The 24,062-nt window shown below is 36.3% G+C and overlaps 1 protein-coding gene across 5 annotated transcripts in view; it reads right to left on the minus strand.

The window, feature by feature from the left end:
• PARPBP (PARP1 binding protein) overlaps positions 1–24,062 on the minus strand; it is a 53,176-nt gene that overhangs the window by 14,918 nt on the left and 14,196 nt on the right. For 4 of the 5 annotated variants that reach the window (XM_062616360.1, XM_062616361.1, XM_062616359.1 and 1 more), the window contains 3 exons: positions 10,088–10,271; positions 4,734–4,912; positions 668–749 (listed from right to left, as the gene is read on the minus strand). In XM_062616360.1, coding sequence (XP_062472344.1) covers positions 668–749; positions 4,734–4,912; positions 10,088–10,271 — 445 coding nt within the window. The remainder of the gene's footprint in view (positions 1–667; positions 750–4,733; positions 4,913–10,087; positions 10,272–24,062) is intronic. The other variant, XM_062616358.1, reaches the window with a different exon arrangement.

The following is a 24,062-nucleotide window of genomic DNA, read 5'->3' on the forward strand; positions in this document are numbered from 1 at the left end:
AATATTAGGTCACTTTTATTTAGCTCTCTGTTGAAATGCTGTAGATGATACAAGCTCTGCGTCTTTCCACAGTCCCAATGCTCAAGTCTGACAATTTTGAGGAAAAAAGACTATGTAAAATTCAGTACACTGGAAGACTTTCATTTTCAGGAACATTGAAGTTGTTCTTTTGATTAGTGCCACTCACAACACCAACCCTCCCAACATTTTATTCCATCTACAAAATAGCAAACATTGGCAACTTTATTTTATTGTTCTCAAAGCCATAGGAAAAGCTTTATGGGAATTATGGGAATCAGAAATTATGGGAATCAGAATGTTTCAAACAAAAATAATTCTATTTTCACACGGCTTCAGTCTTATTGCTATAGTCCTGAAACACATAGATGGTTAAATGAAGAGCTAGAGATTAATTCAGTATATCTCCAGTACAAGATTTTCATTAGGAAGTACTTTTAAGTTTAAAGCCTCTCTCTTCTTACATTTTAGATATTTCCATTCACAATACAGCAGTTGGGCTAATTACCACAGTTTAATCACATTTCTTTATCTATGGGTTAAAATTCTCAAATACTCAACTAAAATGTAACGCTAAAATGTAGTTGTTTTCATTTTAGCCTTATTGTTTCAGTACACCTATAGTCACATAGCAATTTCTACACAGTACCTTCATTTTTTTTTCATCCATAGATTCCTGAATACGCTGTCTAAGGGGTTTTGGAGAAGATACATTGGATTGTGCTGGAGACCTATATTAGAAAGAGATAAGAAGTATTTAGAATGTATAAATGCAATTATTAAGAAAACCAGTTACCGTACCAAGTCCCTCAGGAACTGGAAGTGTCTTTGCTCTCCAAGCCTTACTTTGTTTTCTGTTTTCTTAGGTAACCACATGTACTGTGACAAGTAAAGACAGCAAAATGAAATCAAACTTACAGTTACAATTTCTGGTATTTTGCAGTATGTTTACAATATTACAGAGCCGCAACCACATTATCATTTGCAATGCTGGTGTTGTGTTACCAGGTCACCATCCTACTTAAATCCCCTTGAACAGCATCTGGTTCACATCCAGAATAACTTTCCTCATATTTACAGACTTTTCAATAGAAATGCTCAAACAAACAAAATGCTTCAATCCTCCTATATTTCAGTATGTGAATAGTTACATACATTAATGAATTTTTTTTTATATATATAACGCAACAAAATTATCAATGCATGTAAAAAGGAGTTTTGGGGTTGAAATAAGAACAAATCTGTGCATCTGTAAATAATTACTTCCTCTGTTTATGCTTATGGCAAGACTGTGCATATGAGGGCATTATTTTTTCTTTTCAAAAATAACTCATTTCATTTATTTAGTTCATACTACTCAATTATTAAAAAAAAATTAGCCCACTCTATTTTGTTTATTTCTATTTGTCTGTGGTGCAAAATTTCTACAGGACCTTGCAGTGTTTTTGTTATTTAAATTGCAAAAAAACATGTAGCTTCACCATGTCTACACTGGTATTCTGGTTCATGCGCCTTTGTAACCTGTAATGACTAAATTCTCAGCATCCCATTTTTCTATCAACTGATGACTCCTCAGAATAAGCAACTGATTAAATTTCCACTGCTTCTCCAGCACATGGATAGGTTAGTTTCCTTTTCAGTGCCCACAGAAATGGGTTTGAGAGATCCTTTGGTCTGCATACCAGATCAACACAGGCATTCCTTAAAAAGAAGGAAACTTAAAAAGCAAGAAAAGAAATTAACTGGATTTAGCTTTAATAGGATAGGAAGATAACCTTTATGGAAAAAGGTTATGAAAACACTTCATTCCATAGTCATGCAAAATTTAACTCTAAAAATAAATAATATCATTAATTATATAAAAATATTTTCCAGAAAACTGAAATGAGGTGCTTACAAAAGGAAAATATTTGATGGATATACTAAAGGACGCATTAAATAAGAAAAGCTTCATTTTGGTTAGGATGTTTACTAAGGATGTATAGTCAGGGTTCACGTTTTCAGTTCCTGAATACACATGAATTCCACAAATTACAACGAAAATATTTTTAATTAAAGAAAGCCAACAAAAAGTTGAACAACACAATAGATACTTCTCAGCAGTAGCTTTTTGCAGGATTTCTAAACACACCCAACTGATCTAGAAAGCAAGGTGAATTCCTGAAATGCTGAAGTTTTGTGAAAGAGAAACTCTCATTTAATCTCAGATTTCACCTGAAGACAATGATCTCTCCAACTGACCAGAACCCAGACAAAGCTACCCACAAAGTGTAAACATATTTTGGGATACTCCTGGAATGAAATCTCTAGAAATAACAAAAAGCATTGTGAAAAAACCTCAAAAGAATAACTACCATGTGATAAAACCCCATAAAAGAATAACTACCATATGAGGTGACCAACAATCTAATACACAGAATCAGATTAACTAAGAGACTGAAAACTGCAGTGATGCTTATTGCCAAAAGTAGTGCCATTTATCCTGTAAACTGTTCCAGATTTACTGTTAACTATAGATTGGCAAAAGGTCTGCAAACACTCTAGACAAATATTTGAGACATAAGCATTAACAAAAAAGTGCTGTATCATAGAGATACATTGCTGCAAATCAGAGTGACACCTTAGCTAATATCTTGTGTAGTATTAAGGTGTTCAGCATTCATAAAGCAATTGGAACCTTACAGTAAAGCTGTTAGAGAAATGCAAAAACACAGATTTGAGAACAGGTGTTGTTTTCAAGTTTCTTTTTTTATTCCCAAAACATTTAGGATCATAAATTCAATACTTTGACTAAATTACTTCAAAATCAATTTTTTAAATGGAAGCATACATTTAATATTAAATATACATATATACATACACACACACACACTGGAAAATAAAATCTAAATCAAATCAACCACTAAGAATAACTAAGTAAAATCACAAGAATTGTCTAGATTACAATATAGAGTCCCAAGCAGCAGTAGCTGCTTACACCTACACTGAAAATCAAATGTTGATCCTTTCAAGAATATTCAATTCAAGAAAATTAATTCAGCTAAAAAATCAAATTAGGTAAATGAAATCAGAGCACTCAGTAGGCACTCTTATTCAAAAATAAGTGGTTTTAAACCCATTTTAAATTAGAATTTCTTAAAAAAAAATAATCAAGTTTTCTAGCTCTGAATAATAGCACTGTTTAATTCATAAGAATTCAGGTGGGCCTCGATTCCATTCACATAGAGCATTAACCTAAATCTGATCAAGCTCCTTATTCTGATAAAAATACAGCCATGGAGAGGTTTATTAAATTAATGAAGCAATTTTCCTGAATCTGAAGTAATAGAAAAATAAGAGACTAAAATCAGTGTTATTTTATGCTTGTTAGATAATGAAACAGAAATGTATAACTACAGCTATCCACAGATACTTGAGAAGTGAAAGAAATATTCCACAACATGTTGTTACAAGCAGCCATTTATAGTAAAAGCTACAGGTTTATTTGGAATTCTTACTAGGGAAGCCAATTTTAAGTTCTATTAGAATATGCTTCCTTTTCTTTCATAAAATATGTTGAATGATAAATCTAATGAAACCTTTGAATTCTTTGACTTTTAGAATCCTCCATCTTCTGTTTTAGGACCTGTCACTGTTTTTCTCTTTCCTTGCTGTCATCCTCACAGCCCTACATCTCCACACCCCAATAGTGTTGTTATGCTCGGTCATGGGAAAAACCTGCCATGAGCGTAAGAAACACCCTCATCTTCCCCAGTGTTCCTACCCTTTCCAGTGTAAATCATCTTTTATCTTGGTGAGCCCCAAAACTGTGCAAGCACAGAGCTTGATGAGCAACTGGCCACACAGCCCCTGCCCTGATGAACAGATGCTCCAATCACTCCTAAAAGTACCAAAAGCAGGGACAACCAATAAAGGGCTACAGCAGGTCCTCATGAAGACAATATATTTACCTTGAGAAAAGGACTTTTGGGTAACTAACCACTGTACTACAAAGGATGCTTATCTTTGAACCCTGGCTGCTTTACTTCTCACTCAGCAAGGCACCAGGAAGAGGTTTTTTTCTTCCTCTATTCTCCCTCTTCTTTTTATTGTTGTCGAAAAGTATCTTTCACCATTAAAGCAAATTTATGACATCAGCTACAGACATGATTAATAAATCTTCATGCATGTAATTTTGTTTCATCATCCTTTGTGCAATACTATCCTGAATGGTAGATAAGAAAAAACTATTTAACACTGTCTCTACAAAATAATTACTATGTAGATAAAACAAAGGATATAATAATAAAAAAAAAATAAATCCCTGGTGTCATAGCTAGACAAAGGAGGCATCTTCAAATTGACTAGTAATCTAATTAGGTATTGAACAGACAGTATTTGAACTTAAGAGTCCAAAATCAAGAGATGAGTACTTGGAAATTTGTTGCAGTGGGTTTTGTGCAGCTCAGAAATCTACTAGCTCAAAAAGTCCATATTACAAAAGTACCCTGAAGATACAGAAAATGCAATGGGGAAGTAGAATAGTTTTGAGAACTTCAGACTGTTCTAAGAATGCTTTCCCTTTACACCTAAATAGGGAAACCTAACCTCACAATAGCCTGCATTTTGGTCATTTGCTATGTAGAAGTAATACCAATGCTTTGTTAGCCACTTAGTAGAAGATTTTAAAAATAAAGAAACAAAGCCAACACAAAAAGAAATCTTCTAGTACTCACCTGAAGAGTGTCAAAACAGAGGTGATTCCAAACAGATTTAAGTTTTCATTGTCATATAATAGTTCTGCTTTGTTCTGGGTGGGAGGATTGACAGCTTCTTCATCCAGAAGAACTAGTAAGACCTTTACAGTATCTCTGCCACAATATGCAGTGCCATGATTTACAGAATGCAATTTTGGCTGAAAGCAAAAAATTAAAACGAACACACAACAGGAAAGGTCAACAAGCCAGACTAATAGCTCACCTCCAAAAGCAACCCATATCAGCACAAGGGGTGAGAATACTCTCCTTCCCTTTCACAGTAAGCATTTATGGGGAAACTGCCCATGGGAAAGTTTCTTGCTCATCCCAAGTAATTAGTAAAGTTTAGATCGCTGCCAGCTGGAGGTATACACTGATGAGCAAGTCACACAGATAAATATACAAATCTGTGATGAAACCATGATTATTTTCTCACAACCAATTTGAGTGCTATGGGGTACACAAACACATTCCGGTGAAGTCCAACTCCTCTGACTAACTGAATCTGCTAAAGCAGTTGGTTAGAAGTGAGATTTTCATCAAGATTTGACAACAGAGGTACTTGGCACAATCTCCTGTTGTTCAGAACAGGATAGATTCCTCACGATTTTCCTCAAGAATAAAGAATTCCTTAAAGAAAATAACAATCCACATCTGGAAGTGCTCAATGCTACAGTCAGCAGTACAGATGTAGAACTCCATAGCCACTATGGGACTGCAAGAATTGCAAGTTTGCTGTATTTTTCCTTAAAAGTATTAAGAGTTCCATAAAGAAATTTAGGGCTTAACACACAGTAGTAGATTTTAAAAACTACAGGCGTTCTTACTAATACATGGGAACATCGGATAGCCTAACTTGGTTCAGGACAGGATAAGCAATGAACTGCATTTATCTAATCAGCTAACTGCTTTTAAATACAGACTTTAAAAGATCAAATTCTATTTCTCTCTCTATTTGATGACATCAATTAGTGTATGTAGATTTCAAGAAACCATAGCAACACATGTCAGTCAGTTAGTATAAGTTATAATCAATAGCTAGAAATAGCAATTACAGAAATGGTTGTTACTTGGCTTTACAGAATTGGCCTATTTCAGTACTATTTAATTTCCTCAAAGTTTATTCTGAACCTCTTCAGTCATTCCATCACCACATCACAGATTTTTATAAAATGTCATATGTGTCATGGTAAAATTGTCTTAATGAGAAAAGTACAAATCTGGCATCATCTTGACTGATGATACACAAAAGGAAGAAAATAATCTTTAGAGTATAATATAACCTCCTAACTGCCAGAAGATGTCCTTCAGAAATCTCTTGTACTACAACAACAGTGACTTGGTGTACTAGCCATAGAACAAAATCCTATTGTCCCAGGCACAATAAGAACTTCAGGCAAGACAACAATCCCTGCCATAAAAAGTCTTGTTTATTAGGAAGCTTGTATTCATTATTTAAATTACTTTTTCAGTGAAATAGTTGATCAGTCTTTCAAGGGTAGTGACCATTAGCTACTTCAGACTATTCTGGTTAGTTCCAGAAACACCAGCCAGTTTCCATTTACAGTAGTAATTTTCTCAGGAAGAAATTAATCATAATTCCTATTAGTCACTCATGCAGGCTGCAACACAAAGTAGTGCTTCCTGCTGCATAAAGTCATATATTTTCCTGGAGTTCTGGCTTCTTATAAAACAGGTATTTGCAGGAAAACTGAGCAATGATGGAAGAAAAGTGCCACTGCCAGGAGAAAAGCAAATATTTTTCTAACAAAGTGACTCTTTTCAGGTACATTTTATGAGGGAGCAGCCTTCCCAGGAGATAGTGGAGGCATAATATTCAGTGCTGTAGTTAGGATCATATTTTAAATTTGCACTCAAAGAGCTCAATTCAGTCTCTTATGTATGAAAAAAAAAAAACATAACATCCTAACAAAACCAGAACTTCTTTCCTGAAAAATTACAGCTTCAGGGTTTGGAAGTTTCCTTATAAAATAAAAAACAAAACAAAACAAAACAAAAAAACAAACTGTATGTGAAATTCAGCACAGAGCATCCATCTTTGCTGTCATGAGATCTTAATGGAACAATACAGATGCTCCAATTTTTTTTTTTATACACCTCAAATTCATTTGGAAAACTTACAGGTAGTTTTTTTTTTTTTTTTAATCTGTTTTGCTTTGTTCTGTTTGCTTTATTTTTTAATTAGTAACCTACCCCTCTATATGATTAGTAAAATGTTCTTCCAACCAAGCTCCACTAAAATATGCAATTTGATATCCATCTCTTAACATTTGCCTAAGCTTCCTTTTCCACCCTTCATCTCTGTGAATCACATATTTAAGATTATCATTACAATATCATTCAGCACACAATCTTCACAAGCTTCATTTACATGAACAAAAAATTATTCTCCACACCAAAATCAAAATAGCTTCACAACACTGACAAAGGTGGACAATTTACACACACTCAACCTCTTGTCCTTTCACCAATTACAGAAACAAAAATTCCCCACCTTTACTCTGCTCTCTAACAGTGTTCAGTTTACATTTTACCCAGTACCTCTCCCAGTTAATGTCTTTATCTCTAATTCAAGAGGCCCCATATTGGGCACAACAAAGGACTGTGGTGGGTTGATCGTGGCTAGCTGTCAGGTGCCCACCAAGCTGCTCTATCCCACCTCATGAAGAGGACAGGGAGAGAAAATATGACGAAAAGCTCATGGGGTCAAGATGAGGACAGGGAGTTCACTTACCAATTACCAAGGGCAAAACAGACTTAAGGAAATTGATGTAATTAATGTAATTAATTGCCAATGAATCAGAATAGGATCCCTCCCTTCTTTCCAGACTCAACTTCACTCCCAGCTCTTCTACTTCCTTCCCTCAAGTGGCATGGGGGACAGGGAACAAGGGTTGCAGTCAGTTCCTAACACTTCATGTCTGCTGCTGCTTCTTCCTCTTCTCCTGTACGGGGTGCCTCTCATAGGATACAGTCCTTCACAAACTTCTGCAGCGTGGGTCCTTCACACTGGCTACAGTTCTTCAAGAACTATTACACGGTTAGTCCTTTCCACAGGGTGGAACAGACTGCTCCAAGCACAGGTCCCCTATGAAGTCACAGGTCCTGCCACAAAATCTGCTGCATGTGCTCCTCTGCACGGGCTATAGTTTCCGCTACAAACCTGCTCCAGAATGGGTTCTCAACAGGATCACAACTTCCTTCAGTGTACATCCACCTACTCCAGCCTGGGTCCTCCATAGGCTGCAGGGTGGCTATCTGCTCCACCATGGATCTCCATGGTCTGTAGGGAGGCAACCTGCATCTGCAGTCTTCAGCATGGGCTGCAGAGGAATCTCTACTCCAGTGCCTGAAGCACCTCTTCCCACTCCTTCACTGAGGTTGGTGACTACAGTTTTTTCTCTTATGTATTCTCAATCCTCTCTCCCAGCTGCTGTTGTGCAGCATTTTTTGCCCTTTCTTATATGTTATCACAGAGGCACTACAACCAGCACTGACTGGCTCAGTTTTGGCCTGGCGAGCAGCAGGTCCCATCCTGGAGCTGGCTTGCTCTCTCTGACATGGGGCCAGCTTCTGGTATTTCTGCACACAAGACCTTACAGCTCTCCCCCCAGTACCAAAACCTTGCCATGTAAACCCAATACAGCACTAGATTTGTCAAACTAAGCAGCACATCAGTCAGATCCAGACCACAGTTACCTCTGATGGCTCTCAGTTACATCCATACTTTGGCAAGTATGGATGTGTTGTACTGGGTATGGTGAAAAGGATTAGCTTAAAGCCTGTCATCCTCTGCTGTGTACTCAAATTTCCTCACTGAGAAATGTTCCAGTAGAATTTGCTCTTCCACAAGTTGATGGGATGTTCCAGCAATCAACTTAAACTCAAGAATTGGCAAAAACTTCAACATAGAACCACAGGCTTTCAGTAATACAATTAAGTTCATAAGCTGCCCTCAGGTGCCCATTTTGAAAAAAAAACATTAACTTTACATTGCTTTCAATGGAATTAAGTATTTAACCACATTTCCTAACAACATCAGGATACAACCAGCTTTTCTGTATTCTGCCTCAACAAGGATAGTGGTAAACGTTTCTACAGTCATTAGACTACGAACATGAACTACGGAAAACAAAAAACATGAAACATTTTGGAAAAGTAATTTTGTGATTAATTTCTCTGAAGAGCAAAGTTTTAGTAAAATAGTTTTACATTACTTATATCTAAACTTAAATTTTATTGGTAATACAAGTAGCTAAATACACACAACTAATGATGAAGATCAATATTTCAGATGGGAAAGAGAAAGAAATAGAAGGATATGATAAGGAAAAAGGGAAATACAGTGATGAAAGACTCAGAAGAAAAAGCACACTGGAAACCTGATTAAAATTTGTTTAAATTTCATGTTACCATGAGGTAATTCCAGTGATTTCTCAAAACAAAGCATTCTAATAATGTACATTCAACGTGTTTGTAGTTTTAAAAAAGTTTCCTAGCTAAAAATACATGGAATTGGATAGTTTATATACCAAAAATGTAAAATAAAATAATTAAAGCTAGTTGATGTTTTCATCACAAAAGAGATCATAACATAAACCTGAGTAGATTCAAGTACAAAAAAAAAAAAACCCACAAATAGAAAGTCTGTATTCTGTTCTCCACACTTGACAAAGAACTGTAAGTATCCTAATTCTTTCTATGAGACTAAAGTCATTAATAGTTTCATTGCTGTCTTCAAACACTAATAGAGGAAAAAGACACTGGTTGGTTGGGGGTCTACTTTCACTCCCCTCCATCTCCACATTTTCCCATGTTTTGGAATTCTTATTTAACCATGTTTTGAATGCCTTACCCTTGGAAATATTGATGCTGAGCTAATTAAAACCTGTGTATTCTAATCAAAATTACTGATACACGTTCTGAAATCTAAATTCCACTTTCATGAGGATTTTTATTTGGAAATCTATAACTCTGTTGGCTTGCAATTAGTGGCAAACATCATGGTTATAAGTATCTACATCTATAACATCTGTACAACAAATTGAGTTTTGAAGAATATTTTATTTACAATTTTGAGGTAAGAAGTTTAGTTTAAGTTAATCAGCTTTTTGAAATCCACACTGTAATCCTCAAGTATAAGTCTTTCAACAAGTTTAAAACCACAATGTAGAGGAAATGACACTGCTCTGTACTGTTAGCAAAAGTTAATACTCTATAGAAAGTCTTTTAAAATATAAAAATAAGCAGGCAAAAGACATTTGCTTTCTTCTAAAGCTAGATAGTAAAAAGAACAAAAGAAGTCCCATTACCCGTGCTGGACTAAGTCCAGTAGTGCTGGCAGTCAAGGCTTCATGTTGTGAATCTATAATATTTTTAATCTTCAAATCCAAATCTTGTACAACTTCCTCTACTGCTTGACAGAAAGGATCCCCACTGCTTCGGCCTTTTATCAAATGCATCTTCACTGTTGACAGAATTCTCCCCCCTGCGATTCTGAAAATAGGCACAGGGTCATCTCCACATTAATCTTGGCAGCACTTTAGTATACCTATTAGTGTTGAACATAGCCAGTCTTCACAGTTAATCAAAATGCTTCAGAGAACAGCTTTGATCTTTTAAATCAAACAGCAGTGTAGAAGTACTGTCCAACATAATAGTTTGCTTAAAAATATTACAAGGAAAGGTAATGAATTCAGCATCTAGTAATACTCCGAGCCGCAACACAAAACTAACTTCTCCATAAAAGTTCAAATACAAGTACTTTCTTTAAACCTCCAGTTACTGTTTTGCTCATAAGCTCTTAAGTGGGGAAAAAAAAAAGTTTCACTAGAACATGACTCCCAATTTAACAGCCTATCACATTTTTGAGTCTTTTGTGCTACATGAAAGTACTTCAAAATATCAATCTGCTTTCAAGTTTATTTAAATAGATAGTAATTATACATGATGAACATCACTGTTTGCCATAAATCACACACTGTTTTCATCAACTACAAAAAAAATGGCTACAGAAAAAACTTAGTAATTTAATTATGAAGTGTCCATGCAGTTTGACATAAAAAAATGTGATTGAATCTGATTGATATAGCGGCTTTATTTCAACACTTGCAGAAGGATAAGAAGGAATCTGTGAGGGCACCTAAACTACATTTAGACTGTTCATTTCATGGTCCTGTACCTTGAACCATCCACACTGCATGTATTATAGACTCCATTTGGGATCACTTTTGGATTTGAACTCTTGAGTGATTAGCATTTACAGTATTATTTACAGTACATTTATAGTACAGATAAAGCTCCAACAGGCAGTACTGAAAAAACTACATCATGTCTTGCTCCCTCAGAATTGCAAACCACACATATTATATAAAAATCAAAATAGAGCAGGCTGCCAGGCAGACTACATTATTCTGAATATGTAAAAAAAAAAAAGGAAAAAAAGAAAATTCATTCTTGCAGATTCACAGGAAAAACCAAGGATTTTGTGTCAAAAAAAAAAATAAAATTAGCCACCGAAAATGAAGTTCTTTTGAAAGTGCACCTTGATCTACCCAGACCTGGTAAGTGAGAAGAAGCAGTTACAACTCCAAGAATGCATTTCACTGGCCATTTATAAATGCATCTTTCCACTCAGGAGGAGTTGAAAGGGCTCCCCTGAACAACACTGCTCACAATTAGAAAAAATTATAAATTGGTTATAATTTATAATTTTTATAACTTATACCCTCCCCTTTTACTTTTTTATGTACAGAGGTTTTTTCACCTTTGAATACCAGCTAATCATAGAATAGTTAGGGTAACAACATGTAACAACAATGTAAGAATAAAGGAAGAAATAAAATCATAACAAGAGGCACAAAAGACCCATTCTGTTAAAAACCCCTCAATTCCAGGAATGACAGTTAAAACTCTGTCCCAAAAATACCCTGAACTGAAATTGGAGATTAAGACAGCACTCAGGAAAAGTATCATAAAGATTCTCTATTTTTACAAGGCATGTATTTATTGCCAGTGTCAGAGGCAATCTCCTGGGTTCATGGACCCTTCTTCTGAAGTTGAACAATCAGCTTTCATGCACTTAAAGTACGTAGATTCTCTGCAGTGACAATAGTGACTCGAAAAATTAAAACAAGCAAGAAAACCCCCAGCCTTCTAGTCCCAATGTTTTTGACAAAAAATTCCAATGAAGCTAGATATGGCTGCGATGCTAAATTCAGTTATGAGAATGCCTTCCTGACAGCTTTGGTGTTTGTGTTGGTTTGTTTGGAGATATTCCCCCCCCCCCCCTTTTTTTTTAATTTAAGTTTTATAAAGCCAAAGTTAACGTCAGGCAAAAGCAGCAAAAGCAATTCCATTCATTCTCAGCTCCTCCTCTAAGAATTTTTTTATTTGTGAAGCAGATTGGCTGCAATCTATTGCAATAATTCATCTTCTCTTTCCAATTAACCTACAGTTTCTTTATCCAAACTTTAAGAAACACTAGCCACTTTCCTGCAACATCTAAAAAGTGAGTAGGATGGACAACTCAAAAAAAAAAAAAAGAAGAAAAAAATGTAGCCTGTTAAATCTTGCCTTCAACAGTACAGCTACTGAAGTTTCACTTTTTCTTTTTCCTAATAGTCAGGTTTATAGTACAAATCAAAGCAGAAACATAGCATGTTGAGGGTAACCTAACATCACTCTATTTAGCTCAGACACCAGTAGCTTTACCTATAACATGGACTGTATAAAACAACTCTACATTCATTCACACACCCTGAACTCTTGAGCTGCTATTGGCACCTGTGGTAGAATATCTAGGTACATCTATAATGCTGTAAATCCCTCGGCCAAAACCCCAAAGCAATAGCAATGGCTTTATTACTGCAAGTGACATAGCCAAGAGTGAGATGATGACTAATTTTTCAACTTTCTAAATGCTTCCTCCATGCTCCTGCCTACTTATCCTAAAAGGATACCTTACAAATTGAAAGAAAAGTATATTTTATAGACATTAAATTCTGAAGATGAATTTTAGAATTTTAATTGGGGGAACATCTATCAAATGAAGCTTTGCATGTCTACATTAACACAAAATATAAAATAGGTGGGCAAAGCTAGCTAATAATAGGAATTGAGTCACAGGAAAACTAGTTTGTTAATATTGTTTCTTGTCAAAATACATAGAGGGAACTGGGCCAGAGACCTTGCTGTTTTGGCTTATTCTGTCTGAATAAGAGTCTTGTAAATAACTCGGAAAACCTGAAGTTAACTTAAAACTTTTCTTTTTCCTCTGTTTTTTTTCCAGGTCAAAACCTAATATTTCCACACAATTCTCAGCTTTAACTTTTACAAATTAAATATTATTCAATTCACATTAGATTTGCAGGCTTGGTTAAACAGAAAAACTTCTGCTTTGCAGAAATTTAAGCACAATGTATCCACTTAGCCAAAAGAAAAGTCACTATGTGAAATCTCTCTGCACAGAGGTCAAGAACCATTCAGCTCTTAAAATAAATAAATAAATAAATAAATAAAACATTCTGGTGTACCTCTGCTCCAAACCCCTCAATTTAGTCTAACCACAAGAGAATGAAAAGTCTGGGAGGGGGATATTATCCAGTACAAGTTATCAAGAGGTAAGAAGAGAACACAGTTGAAGAAAAGTTTTGTCTCAGAGATTCATATAGGAAGCATAGCCAAGACTTCTGGTGCTTCTTGCCAAACTTCTCTATTTCCCTGAGCCCTAAACTGACACTTTCTGAAATAATACCCTCAAACAAGAACAGCACTGCATTAAATGAGTGGTATCTGTTCCATAAATACTGTGCTGAGCCTAGAACTCCAACGCAAACCAGCAGATGAAGGGATTGACTGGTCTTTGAAAGCCAGGTTCAGTCCTTTCTGTCTACAGATGCCTTGAGCTTACCTACATCACTATAATTTCCACACATTTTACATATGTATACATATATGTCTACAGGAAGAAAAAGTATTATTATACATACACCATTGGGCATTAATTAAGATAATCACATGCTTAATTTAAATGCTATGCTCTGTGACTATTACCTTGTAGCTTTCCACTGAGAAAACCAAACTGTGATATTAACTTTTTCTATGTTTATTTTTTTGCCTCTACTACCCAATGCCAACTAAGGATATTTGCTATTAGAAGCAGAGTTCATTTAATCTCTTTTTCTCCCCATACTCTTTCTTTTCCAGGAAAGAGTTCCAGTCCCCCATCAGATACACACAGTACTAACTGGAGCAAAGAAAAGGAAAAGTTTATTCATTCTTCAACTAGAATTCATATAAACAGGACAAGACATAAAATGCTGATCTAATGTGTGTGCATTAGTACTCAAATATTGTGCCACAGCTTATTTCATTTTACACGAGGATATGATATAACAAAATAAGTTACACTGTAAGGTTTGTTTTATTAGTCTTGAATATATTTCTAAAATGTTGAATCCATGTAATTTGTGCTATCTCATGAATATTCCAAAGCTTACTACAGAAAGTCTTAACTAACCACGTCTAAAAGTTTCAAAAGTACTGTCAAGCCCATCTCAGTAGGAGAGGCATTCTTTTCATCTCTTTGTGCCATCAAAAGCACAAATGAAGATGGCTAGGGCTCTGTCCATGTTTATAGAATCATTTCTGTGGTAAAGAGTATCATCCTTTTCCCAGAAAGGATAATTCACTGGTTCAAAAAAAACCCAAAACACAACAACTTAAGAAATAACTAATTTGAAGATGACACTATACATTAATTCAACATATAATAATGCTATTTTAAGCAATCAAATTAGTTACCCGAGTTACTTCAGATCCACTCGTAGGACTTCATTCCATATAAAGTTAAATTTAAAAAGATTAATTAAAAGCATGAAGATAAAAGTATGGTAAAAACGAAACTTGGAGTTTTGGGGGTTTGTCTGGTTTTGTTTTTTTTTTGGGGGGGTGGGTTGGGGTGGTGGTGTTTCCTTTTGTTTTTGTTTTTTGGGGGTTTTCTGTTTGTTTTTGTTTTGCTTGTTTGTGATTTTTTTGTTGTTTGTTGTTTTACAAAAAGGAAACCCTGTGCCAGATTGCTCTGATACTACTTTTTTATAGGTTTATATTATGTAGAAGCTCAGTTGAACTTAAATGAACTTTGAAGTATCTGCCATTGTACTAGAAAAACGCATTTATATGAACAGAGTAAGGTTGAAAACTATTACCTACTTTGGAGTTACTAACAGCTAGAAGAGCAGCAAAGGTTTGTTTTGAATATGGAATTACATGGACAAAATTATCTGTCTTTGGATAATTCTTACAGCAGCAAAAGTTAAGAGTTTTAGTTCTTAACCCTGAAGAAGGAGCAAGAAACCTAATTGAATTCAAGCATGAACTTGATACATTAAACAAAGCAATACCATTTGTCTAACTCAATAGAGAACTGAAGAGACCTTGTCCCTTTCCAGTCAGGGTGTCTGCTAGCAAGGTTTCTCTGAGTGTCATTCATTATCATAGGCTGGTGCTGATATGAAACATTCTAGGATGAAGTGCTTCAGTCTTGCATCTATGATCTTTTAAACTATACTGAAGGAGAACTCATCAACTCTAGTTAGCAATAAACATCTAGCAGTTACCACTGTGACAGATGTCGTAAAATAGCTTTTTTAAAAAAAACTGCCAATAAGGTCTTCTACTCATAGTCATGTGTGACAATATTTCTTTGTTTAAAAGGCATGAACTGAAAGAAACCTCAGCTAGAAAACTCACTTCTATCTTCATCTGTGACAGAAATAACCAGGGAAAAACAGTGTAATTATAAATACCGAAAAAACCCAACCTTATAGAAACTATCCAGCAGGGAATGTTCAGACATGAAAACTTGGATGTAACAGTACAGTGGCCATCCTCCACTGAGTGGACTCTGCAAAGTCCAAATGTGACCATCAGCATATCTGCCCAATATTCCACAGTAAGTCCACAGCAGAAGAGACCTAGAACCAAGCATCCTTTCTCTTTCATGGCCTGCAGTATTCATTTGCTTCAGCAGTTGGAAAGGGCCCAATAAACATTACCATCTACCATTACACAGTCTCAATTTACACTCTTAATTCCTATACACAAAAGCCAGGACTGGAGAGTGGGTGGGTGATGGGAAAGCATGTGATGGCGCAATTAAAGACTACATTAACACATGCATCTCAGGCAACTGAACTAAGACTTCACTGGCATCCTCCAAGTGTTTAGTTTTACAGACAATGTTCAGTTAACATTTAATTTTATTTTTTTCTTTTTTTAAATTAACAAGTTCCCAAACATTTTACATCAACTGACAGAAGGAATGCCTTACCATCTTCAGTATGAACCAGCACCAAGAGGAGTAGATAGTTCAGGTGGGATTTATCTCACCTGTCTCATAGCCAGAGAAAAACAGATGTCTACATGAAGATAAAATGAATCATATGCTAAAAATTCCTTATTTGCTTCAGCGCTTCTAAAGGGAGTTAAGAAAAAAAAAAAAAGTAGCACAGTGTAAAACTACCTGTTAACAAGGCATTGTATAAATCTTCTGTCACTAGTTGCTTCTACTAAAAATATTCTCTGATCTTGTGCCCATTTGAACCTTTTTGCCTTACATCATCTGTGTCCTAATCCCATCTATTTCTATCACATTTTCCTTATCAAACCTCTTTTCTTATGTCGAGGCAACTACTTTATAATAAACTGATTGAATTCCTCACCTATTTTGTTCTTATTCAGATTATCACATAAATGAGTTCCTCTGCCTACCTAAAATCTACATGACATTGGCAAGAGCATTTCTTACAGAACTGGGGCCCCTTAGTGTGCAAAGTTAATATGATGCAGAAGTACTTTTATGTATTTTCTGGAAATACATCTTCTGTAGAAAACACTAAAGTAACATGCAGAAGAAAAAAAAAAGCTAAGGATATGGACAACGTTCAAAACCTGATAAAAAGCAGAACAGACTCATGAAGCCTATTCCAAGAAGAGAAAAAATATATGAAAATTCTATTATAATAAGGTAAATATTTTTACTTATTTCAACTTTTCCAACAGAGGTAAAATAATAGATGACAAATGTATAGCTAGCTACTTAGGTACCAGGAACAAATGTCTTGACACAGATTGCTCACACCTAGTGGTTATGGGGTGAGAGGGGATCACAGCCTTTTTCTTTGTCACGTACTTAGGAAGTTGTTTTAGAAGTTGATAAAAAGTTGCCCTTTATAATTTTAATTTAGAGCTACATGAAGAGAATCGCAATTTAATTTATAAATAAATAGTTCATATTTAATTAATTTCAGATTTTCTATAACAAAATTGTATCAGTGAAGTTATCTAAATTTTGAATATAAAAAAGTAACTACATCAAAGCACTTATTACTCAAAAATTCCACCTCAAACAATGGACATATGCACTATTACTCTAATTTTTTAAACCATACAGAACTAAATATTAGGTGAAGACCCTACTTTAGGCCCTTCACAGTTTTGCAGTCTATTAAATCAACAATAAGCGCAGCAAAAAAAGAATCCTGTTGCTATTTTTCCATGTTGCTGCTGCTGCTTTTGCTCTATTGCCAAAAAATGTCTATATTTTTTCCTTGGTGGAAGAAAGCAGAATGACTCTTCCTCAGGAAGTGCAACCATCTAAAAGGTCTGGTATCTTCCCAAGAAATTACTGCAAAAAATAACAAATTTGGCTTTCTGTCACTGTCTGCTCCCACAAAGATTACTTTTGGATTTTCTCCATGCCAAGTAATAACTCCTCAGGTCCAGTGACGTAGCTACTATAAAACTAAATAAACTTCTCATAATAAGATTCTTGATGAGCAGCCACGTGCATTCCCATCCTACAGTTCCATTGTTCCTCCATAACATTTCCAATTTAACAGTTCCCTCTGGGCATAATCACTTCCCTGCAATTTACTGAAAATTGTCAGGATTTGAATTATTGACAGGGAGCTGCCAGACTGCTTCTCAAATCTAGATTAAAGGGAGTCCTTAGAAACAGAAGAACTAACAATATCTGTTACGATCACATAACAGTAAAATTTTTCAATCCAGCACTGATATAAGTGTCACACAACCCCAGCCTCCATATCGTCTTTTTAATTAAGGGACTACACTTGAATATTTAGGACACAATAGTTAGTCTGCTCTCCAGCACAAACCTAAATTAGAAAGTTAAGGAAAGGGACAGCAACTTACAAAAATCACAATTTAATTAAATGCAGTATTGCACAATTGGAGCACTTGAGATACCACACTTCAACGGTGATGATTTAAGTCAGACTTACCCTCAAAAGATCAGCTTTTTCTACCAGATTACTTTCCTGAAAATCCAATTTAAGCCACAATTATTTTAAAAATTATCTATTTCTAAATATATCTTTTAAACAGTCTCAACGTGAAGTTTAAATGAAGACAATCAAATTAAGGTATATCAGTGTTTCCATTATAAAGTTGAACGTGTGGGGAAAGCAGATAATTTACTTCAAAACTTTGTAAAGCATGTTAGTCCTTGAAATGGCAAGCCTTTTCAAGGGAAATATAAGAGTCTGGTTTAAGCCTATTTTTTCCGCTTATAATTACTTTCTTATATAAGCCTTTACAATACTTTTAATTTTCTTCAAAATGCAAGAACATTTATAATTAAAACACAAGCACAATATTTAACATGGTAAAACAGTAATATAGTCTTAATTTGACTCACTCTACATAATCAGTACATTTATGTAAATATTTAGCACCAAGACATTCTTCAATGATGTTCAATATTCTTCATTTCAGTGATGATGACTTGAGAAACTAAGATTAGTGTGTCTATGTTCTCAGTATTTTACTGAGAAACAGTACACTGCAAATATTCTAAAAAAGTGTAAAGAGATTTAGCCAGTAAAAAACAATAAAACAATTAGAAGGAATAACCAAGACATGGTGGGACAACCTGGGAGCTGGAGTACTGCAAAGGATTAATACAATCAAATGCAAGAGGCACAATGTCAGGGGGTACCCTCTGTATGCAAAAGCAGCTCAGAGGTATGGAGGAGCTCTTCTGTTGAGCAGACAAAAGGCTTGTTGAGAGCTTGTGAATCAGGATCAATATTTGTTAGACAGCCCAACACACATGAGGAAATGGGCAAACTACTCTTAAAGTGACTCTCAGCAGGCCTTGTATCACAGACTCTAGGTCTTAAAGGGAATTCTACCACCCTAATGTCTGCTGGAAGAGCATCAAAATGGGATACAAACAGTCAAGATTTCCAGAGGGTAACAGAGATACTGGATGGGCAACACACAGCCAGGTCTGCTATCACTAAGGAAGAATTACTCAGGGATGTGAAGGAAACAAAAAACATCAACAGCAGCCTTGGCTGTAGCAATCATGGAGTTCAAGTTCCCAGGACAGTGAGGAAATCAAGTAGCAGATTATAGACTGTGACTTTAGGAGAGCACATTTCACCTTGTTCAGTGAACAGGTCCATGGAATCCCTTGTGAGAAAGGCCTAAAAGGCAAAGGAGCTCAAGAAAGCTGATGTGTTAAAGACAGCATATTACAAGCACAGGAGGAATAGTCCACCACAATACTCAGGAAAACGTTTAGAAATATCAGCAGACTGGCTTGGCTAAGCAGTAAACTAAAGTGAGCTTCAATGCAAAAAGCCCTTACACAAGATGGAGAAGGGACAGGTTACAAAAGAATAACCTAGAAACATTTCCTGGGATTTAGGGATGCTGTCAGGAAAGCCAAAGCTCAGCTGGAGTTGAAACTTGCAAAGAATGTTGAAGCTTCACCTGCTGCTTTTGTATTAAGAGGCTGAACAAAGAGGGACCTTTGTTGCAAGCTAGGAGATTTTGCAGCAGTGGAACAAATGAAACTGAGGGAACTCAATGCCTTTTTTGATTCAGTCTTCATCCATGCCTCTGATTAGAGAAAGTTTTCAGAGACATGCCAGCAGCGAATAAGGATCAGGTCAGAGTTTAGTCAACAGAACTGATCCAGTGTAAGTCCATAGGACCAAATTGCCTGCACCCAAGAGCACTAACAGAATTGGCTGATGTCCTCATAAGGTCACTCTATGCCATCTTTGAAAAGTCATAGTGATCAGGGGAGCTCCCAAACAAATGGAGAAAAGCAACTGTTTGAAAAAAAAAGAAAAAAACAAAACAACAAAATGCAAAATAACAGTTTGGGGAACTACAGGTTCAGCTGCCTCACTTTGTTCCCTGAGAAAACACTGTAAGAAAACATTTCTGCGCATGTGAAGGATTAGGTAGCATCTGGTAAGTGTAAGCATAAATGTATTAAGTGTAAATTATGCCTAACTAATCTGTTTACCTCCTATAACAAAAAGTGTGGTTTTGCAGACCAGGGAAAAATTTACCTTGATTGTAGCAAGGCTTTCAACACTGTCAGAAAATACTCTCAACGTATAAGTTTAGATATTACAGTCTGGATGGATGGACAACTGAGTAGAAACAGGTTGGATGATCAAGCTCAGAAGATAATAAATATGTTATACTGTATCTGGAGGCCAGTAACAAAGGGAGTACCACCAGGACCTAGCCTAAAACCTGATTTTTTTTTCTTTTAAATATCTTTGGCAGTGATGTGGTGATAAAAATACATGCTCATCAAGTTTGCAGATGACACCAAATTGGATGGAACAGTCAATATACTTGAGGGCAGAGCTGTCATACAGTTACCTAAAGAGATAGGAGTAATCGGCTGACAGGAACCCTATGAAATTCAGCAGGGTACATGAAGTCTTGGAAAAGTATAACCCCCTGCAGTGATACAGGCTGGGGACCAGCTCCATGTAAAAGAACCTGGGAGTCCTGGTGCATGTTCAGCAACCTAACCGTGAGCCAGGAGCGTGCCTTGGCAACAAAGGCAGCCAACAGTATCCTTGGCCGTTTCAGCAGTAGCGTAGCCAGTAGTCTGAGGAATGTGATTATCCCTCTCTAATCAGCACTTGTTGGACCAAACTTAAAATACTTCATCCAGTTTTGGGCCCCCCAGACCAGAAAAGACGCTGATAAAGTGGAACAAGCTCAGCAGAGGCTGCCAAGATGGTCTGGGAGTCATGCCCTGTGAGAAACAGCTAAGGGAACAGCTTGTTCAGCCTGGAGATGAGAAGACTTCAGAGGGATCTACTTACAGCTTCCTAATATCTATGAAAAGGTAACCAAGAAGATGGAGCCAGGCTTCTCACATTAGCAGTTAATGAAAGGAAAAGAGACAACTGGCATAAACTGAGAGGTCCCACTCAATATGTGGGAAGAGGGTAGGGGACAACAGCAATGGACATGGTCACCAAAACTTTTAATCATGAGGACACTCAAGCAGTGTAACAGGTTGCCAAGAGGGAGACTGAAAACCTCAAAGATGAAGACTGCACAAAGCTTGACTGGATAAAGCCCTGATTAACCTCAGCTGACCCTGCAACTGGGCCTGCTCTCAGCAGGATATTGGACCAAAAACATCCTTATGTTCCTTCCAACCTGAATTACTCTGTGCTCCTAAGCATCGTGGTTTAAGCCCAGCCGATAACTCAGAATCACGCAGCCATTTGCTCACACTCCCCCAGCCCCAACCCCTTATCCCCTCCCTCCAGGCAGGATAGGGAAAAGAATCTAAAGTATGCAAATTCCACAGGTAGAGATAACAGTCCAATAACTGGAGTATAATATAAAACTACTACTACTAATAATAAGGGAAATAACAAGGGGAGAGAATATAAAACTAAAAAGGAGAAAAAAACCACCCAAAACCAATAACCAGCAGTGATGCACAATTGCTCACCACCCACCGATACCCAGTCTGGCCCGAGCAGCAATTTGTCCCTTCCAGGTGACACCCCCCAGTTTATATCCTGGACATGACATGCTGTGGTATGGAATACCCCTTTGGCTAGCCCTGTCTCTGCTTCCTCCAGGCTTCCTGTGCCCCTCCTCACTGGCAGGGGATGAGACTGAAAAGTCCTTGACTGGGGTAAGCATTACTTAGCTGCAACTAAAAACATTGGTATGTTATCTGCACTGTTCTTAGACTAAAGTCAAAACACAGCACTCCACCAGCTACTAGGAAGGATAAAAGTAACTGATATATCTGAACCCATGAAACTATGTTTAAGGAGCCATATAAGGCAATGTTTTGCACATGTTTGCACAACTTTCCAGCAACTCTAGAACACAACTCCAGGGCTGCATGGACACTATTCAATTAACTCAAACATCTGGCACAAAGCCAGATAAAGTTGCATATGCTTTCTCTCCCAAAATACTATTGCACCTCCAGATGCAATCACAGCAACACCTAAGAAATAGCATTTTCCCTGTCAAGGTAAAGTTCAGTGCACTAATGCAAGTACACGATCAAGTCAAGCTGTATAATTTCAACAACTGACTGTAGAAAACTACTCACTGACCTGAAATGTAGACCCACTCCAAAGCATCATGCATGCTCAAATGTGTTGAATGAAATAATAGTTAACTTTAAACAGCTACTAATGTGAGCTGTGCAATAGTGTCACCTAGTGGTCAGTGATTACAGCGAAGTCAGTGCCCAACTGAATTTACTACACATCTACCGTTTCTTCTCTACAGAATCAGTGGGGACTTTCAAAGTATACATATGTATACACACAAACACATCTATATGGACTAACAAGTGCAGCATGCAGTAAGCAAACTGCTTTTCCATCATTCAGTTTTAAGTCACACATCTTTTACGTACTTGAAAAAAAAATAATTTTAGAAATAAGCAAGATTTTTCCAGATGCAGGAAGTTTTATAGTTTGTCCTAAAATTGAAGGATTTCCAGGATGATTGATTAGTGCTACACTTTTTCATTTATACCAACAGAAAACAGTTTCTAGACCCTTAGGTATATAATAATCATTCACTTCACTGACAAATACAACATTGATAGGTTTCTTGTCAAAGAAACAAGACACAAAAAGTAGAATATTCAAGCTATTTACTGCATAAACATTGTCCAAGTCTTACTCGTACAGAATGTGTAAATAGCTTTAGGGTTACAAGTTTCACAGACCACGAACTTTAAGGAATGTTCATGCTACCAATTCTTAACTAATCAGACATTTAGAGAATGAGGAGAGGAAAAGCTGAACTATTTCAAAACTTCAGAGATTCATTAGAATGTTTATTCTGCTTGGTAAATACACTGAAACCAAAGTTCATCATATCTTTCCATTTCTCCTGTTACCACATCTGTGCCATATTTAAACCAAGTCATGACAGTTCAATTGACTTCCCACTGACAACCTTCCCATCCCTCATCTCATCTACTGTTCATGTTCTTATCTGAATTTTTCATAAGATACCCACTGTAACAAAATGAAACTGAAATAAAAAAGACTTCTGATCATTAAGTAAAAACCCAAGAATACTGGCCATTTGTGGCATAGCAAATACTGAGACCTAGGTTTTACAGTTCAGCTAATCTCTACATCAGAGAAACAGCAATACCACAGACTGGTTGTGCAGTTTGCTCTTAGATTTCTCAGCAGGTTTCTAAAGACTAAGCAACTGAAACTTCAGATTGCAGTAGTGGCAGAACTAGTTTAGAACTCCTTCTAATGTAGAACTGTATTTTCTGGAATTCATAGTAACTGTCATATCACAGGCAGGGCATATAGACAGTCCTCATTCATATAGCTTTCCAAACCCTAAAGAACGCTAATACCTTTCTGTTAATCAGGGTTGGGACCCTTACAGTTTCTAAGCTGTATACTAGTCCTATAACATTTGAGAACTTCAGCATACTCATGAAGATTCTTCCAAAGATAGCTAACTAACTGGTATATTTCTGTAAGCACTGAGCTACTATATAGATACATATGTAAAAACAATACTAGTACTCTACATTGTGAGGTTATAAAGCCCATATGGAGTACAAGAGATACTAGAAATGCCACAATACAGCTAGCTTCCATTCTTGGTCAGTGATACAACTGACACCACCTACACGTATGTATACAACCTAATAAACATGCTAGCATCTCACATTAACAACATTTATATCCCAGAATAAATGGGACAGGAAGCACAGCAGAGAAAGCAGCAGAATACATACCTGAATACTGAAAACAATTTCCAAGCTCCAGAGAACTATCCCAATTATAAACTGAATTTCCAGCAACTATCCCACTGTCTCACATGCCTTAAGCAGAAGATGTAACATTATGTTTATTTATAATTTCCTGACCTGTATATACCTGGAAAAGCAGTCTTTCCACTCTAAAAAGTTAA

This window comes from Pezoporus occidentalis, unplaced genomic scaffold, assembly GCF_034315485.1.
Source record: "Pezoporus occidentalis ecotype Australia unplaced genomic scaffold, CSIRO_AGI_Poc_V1 ctg19, whole genome shotgun sequence".
Lineage (NCBI taxonomy): Eukaryota > Metazoa > Chordata > Aves > Psittaciformes > Psittacidae > Pezoporus > Pezoporus occidentalis.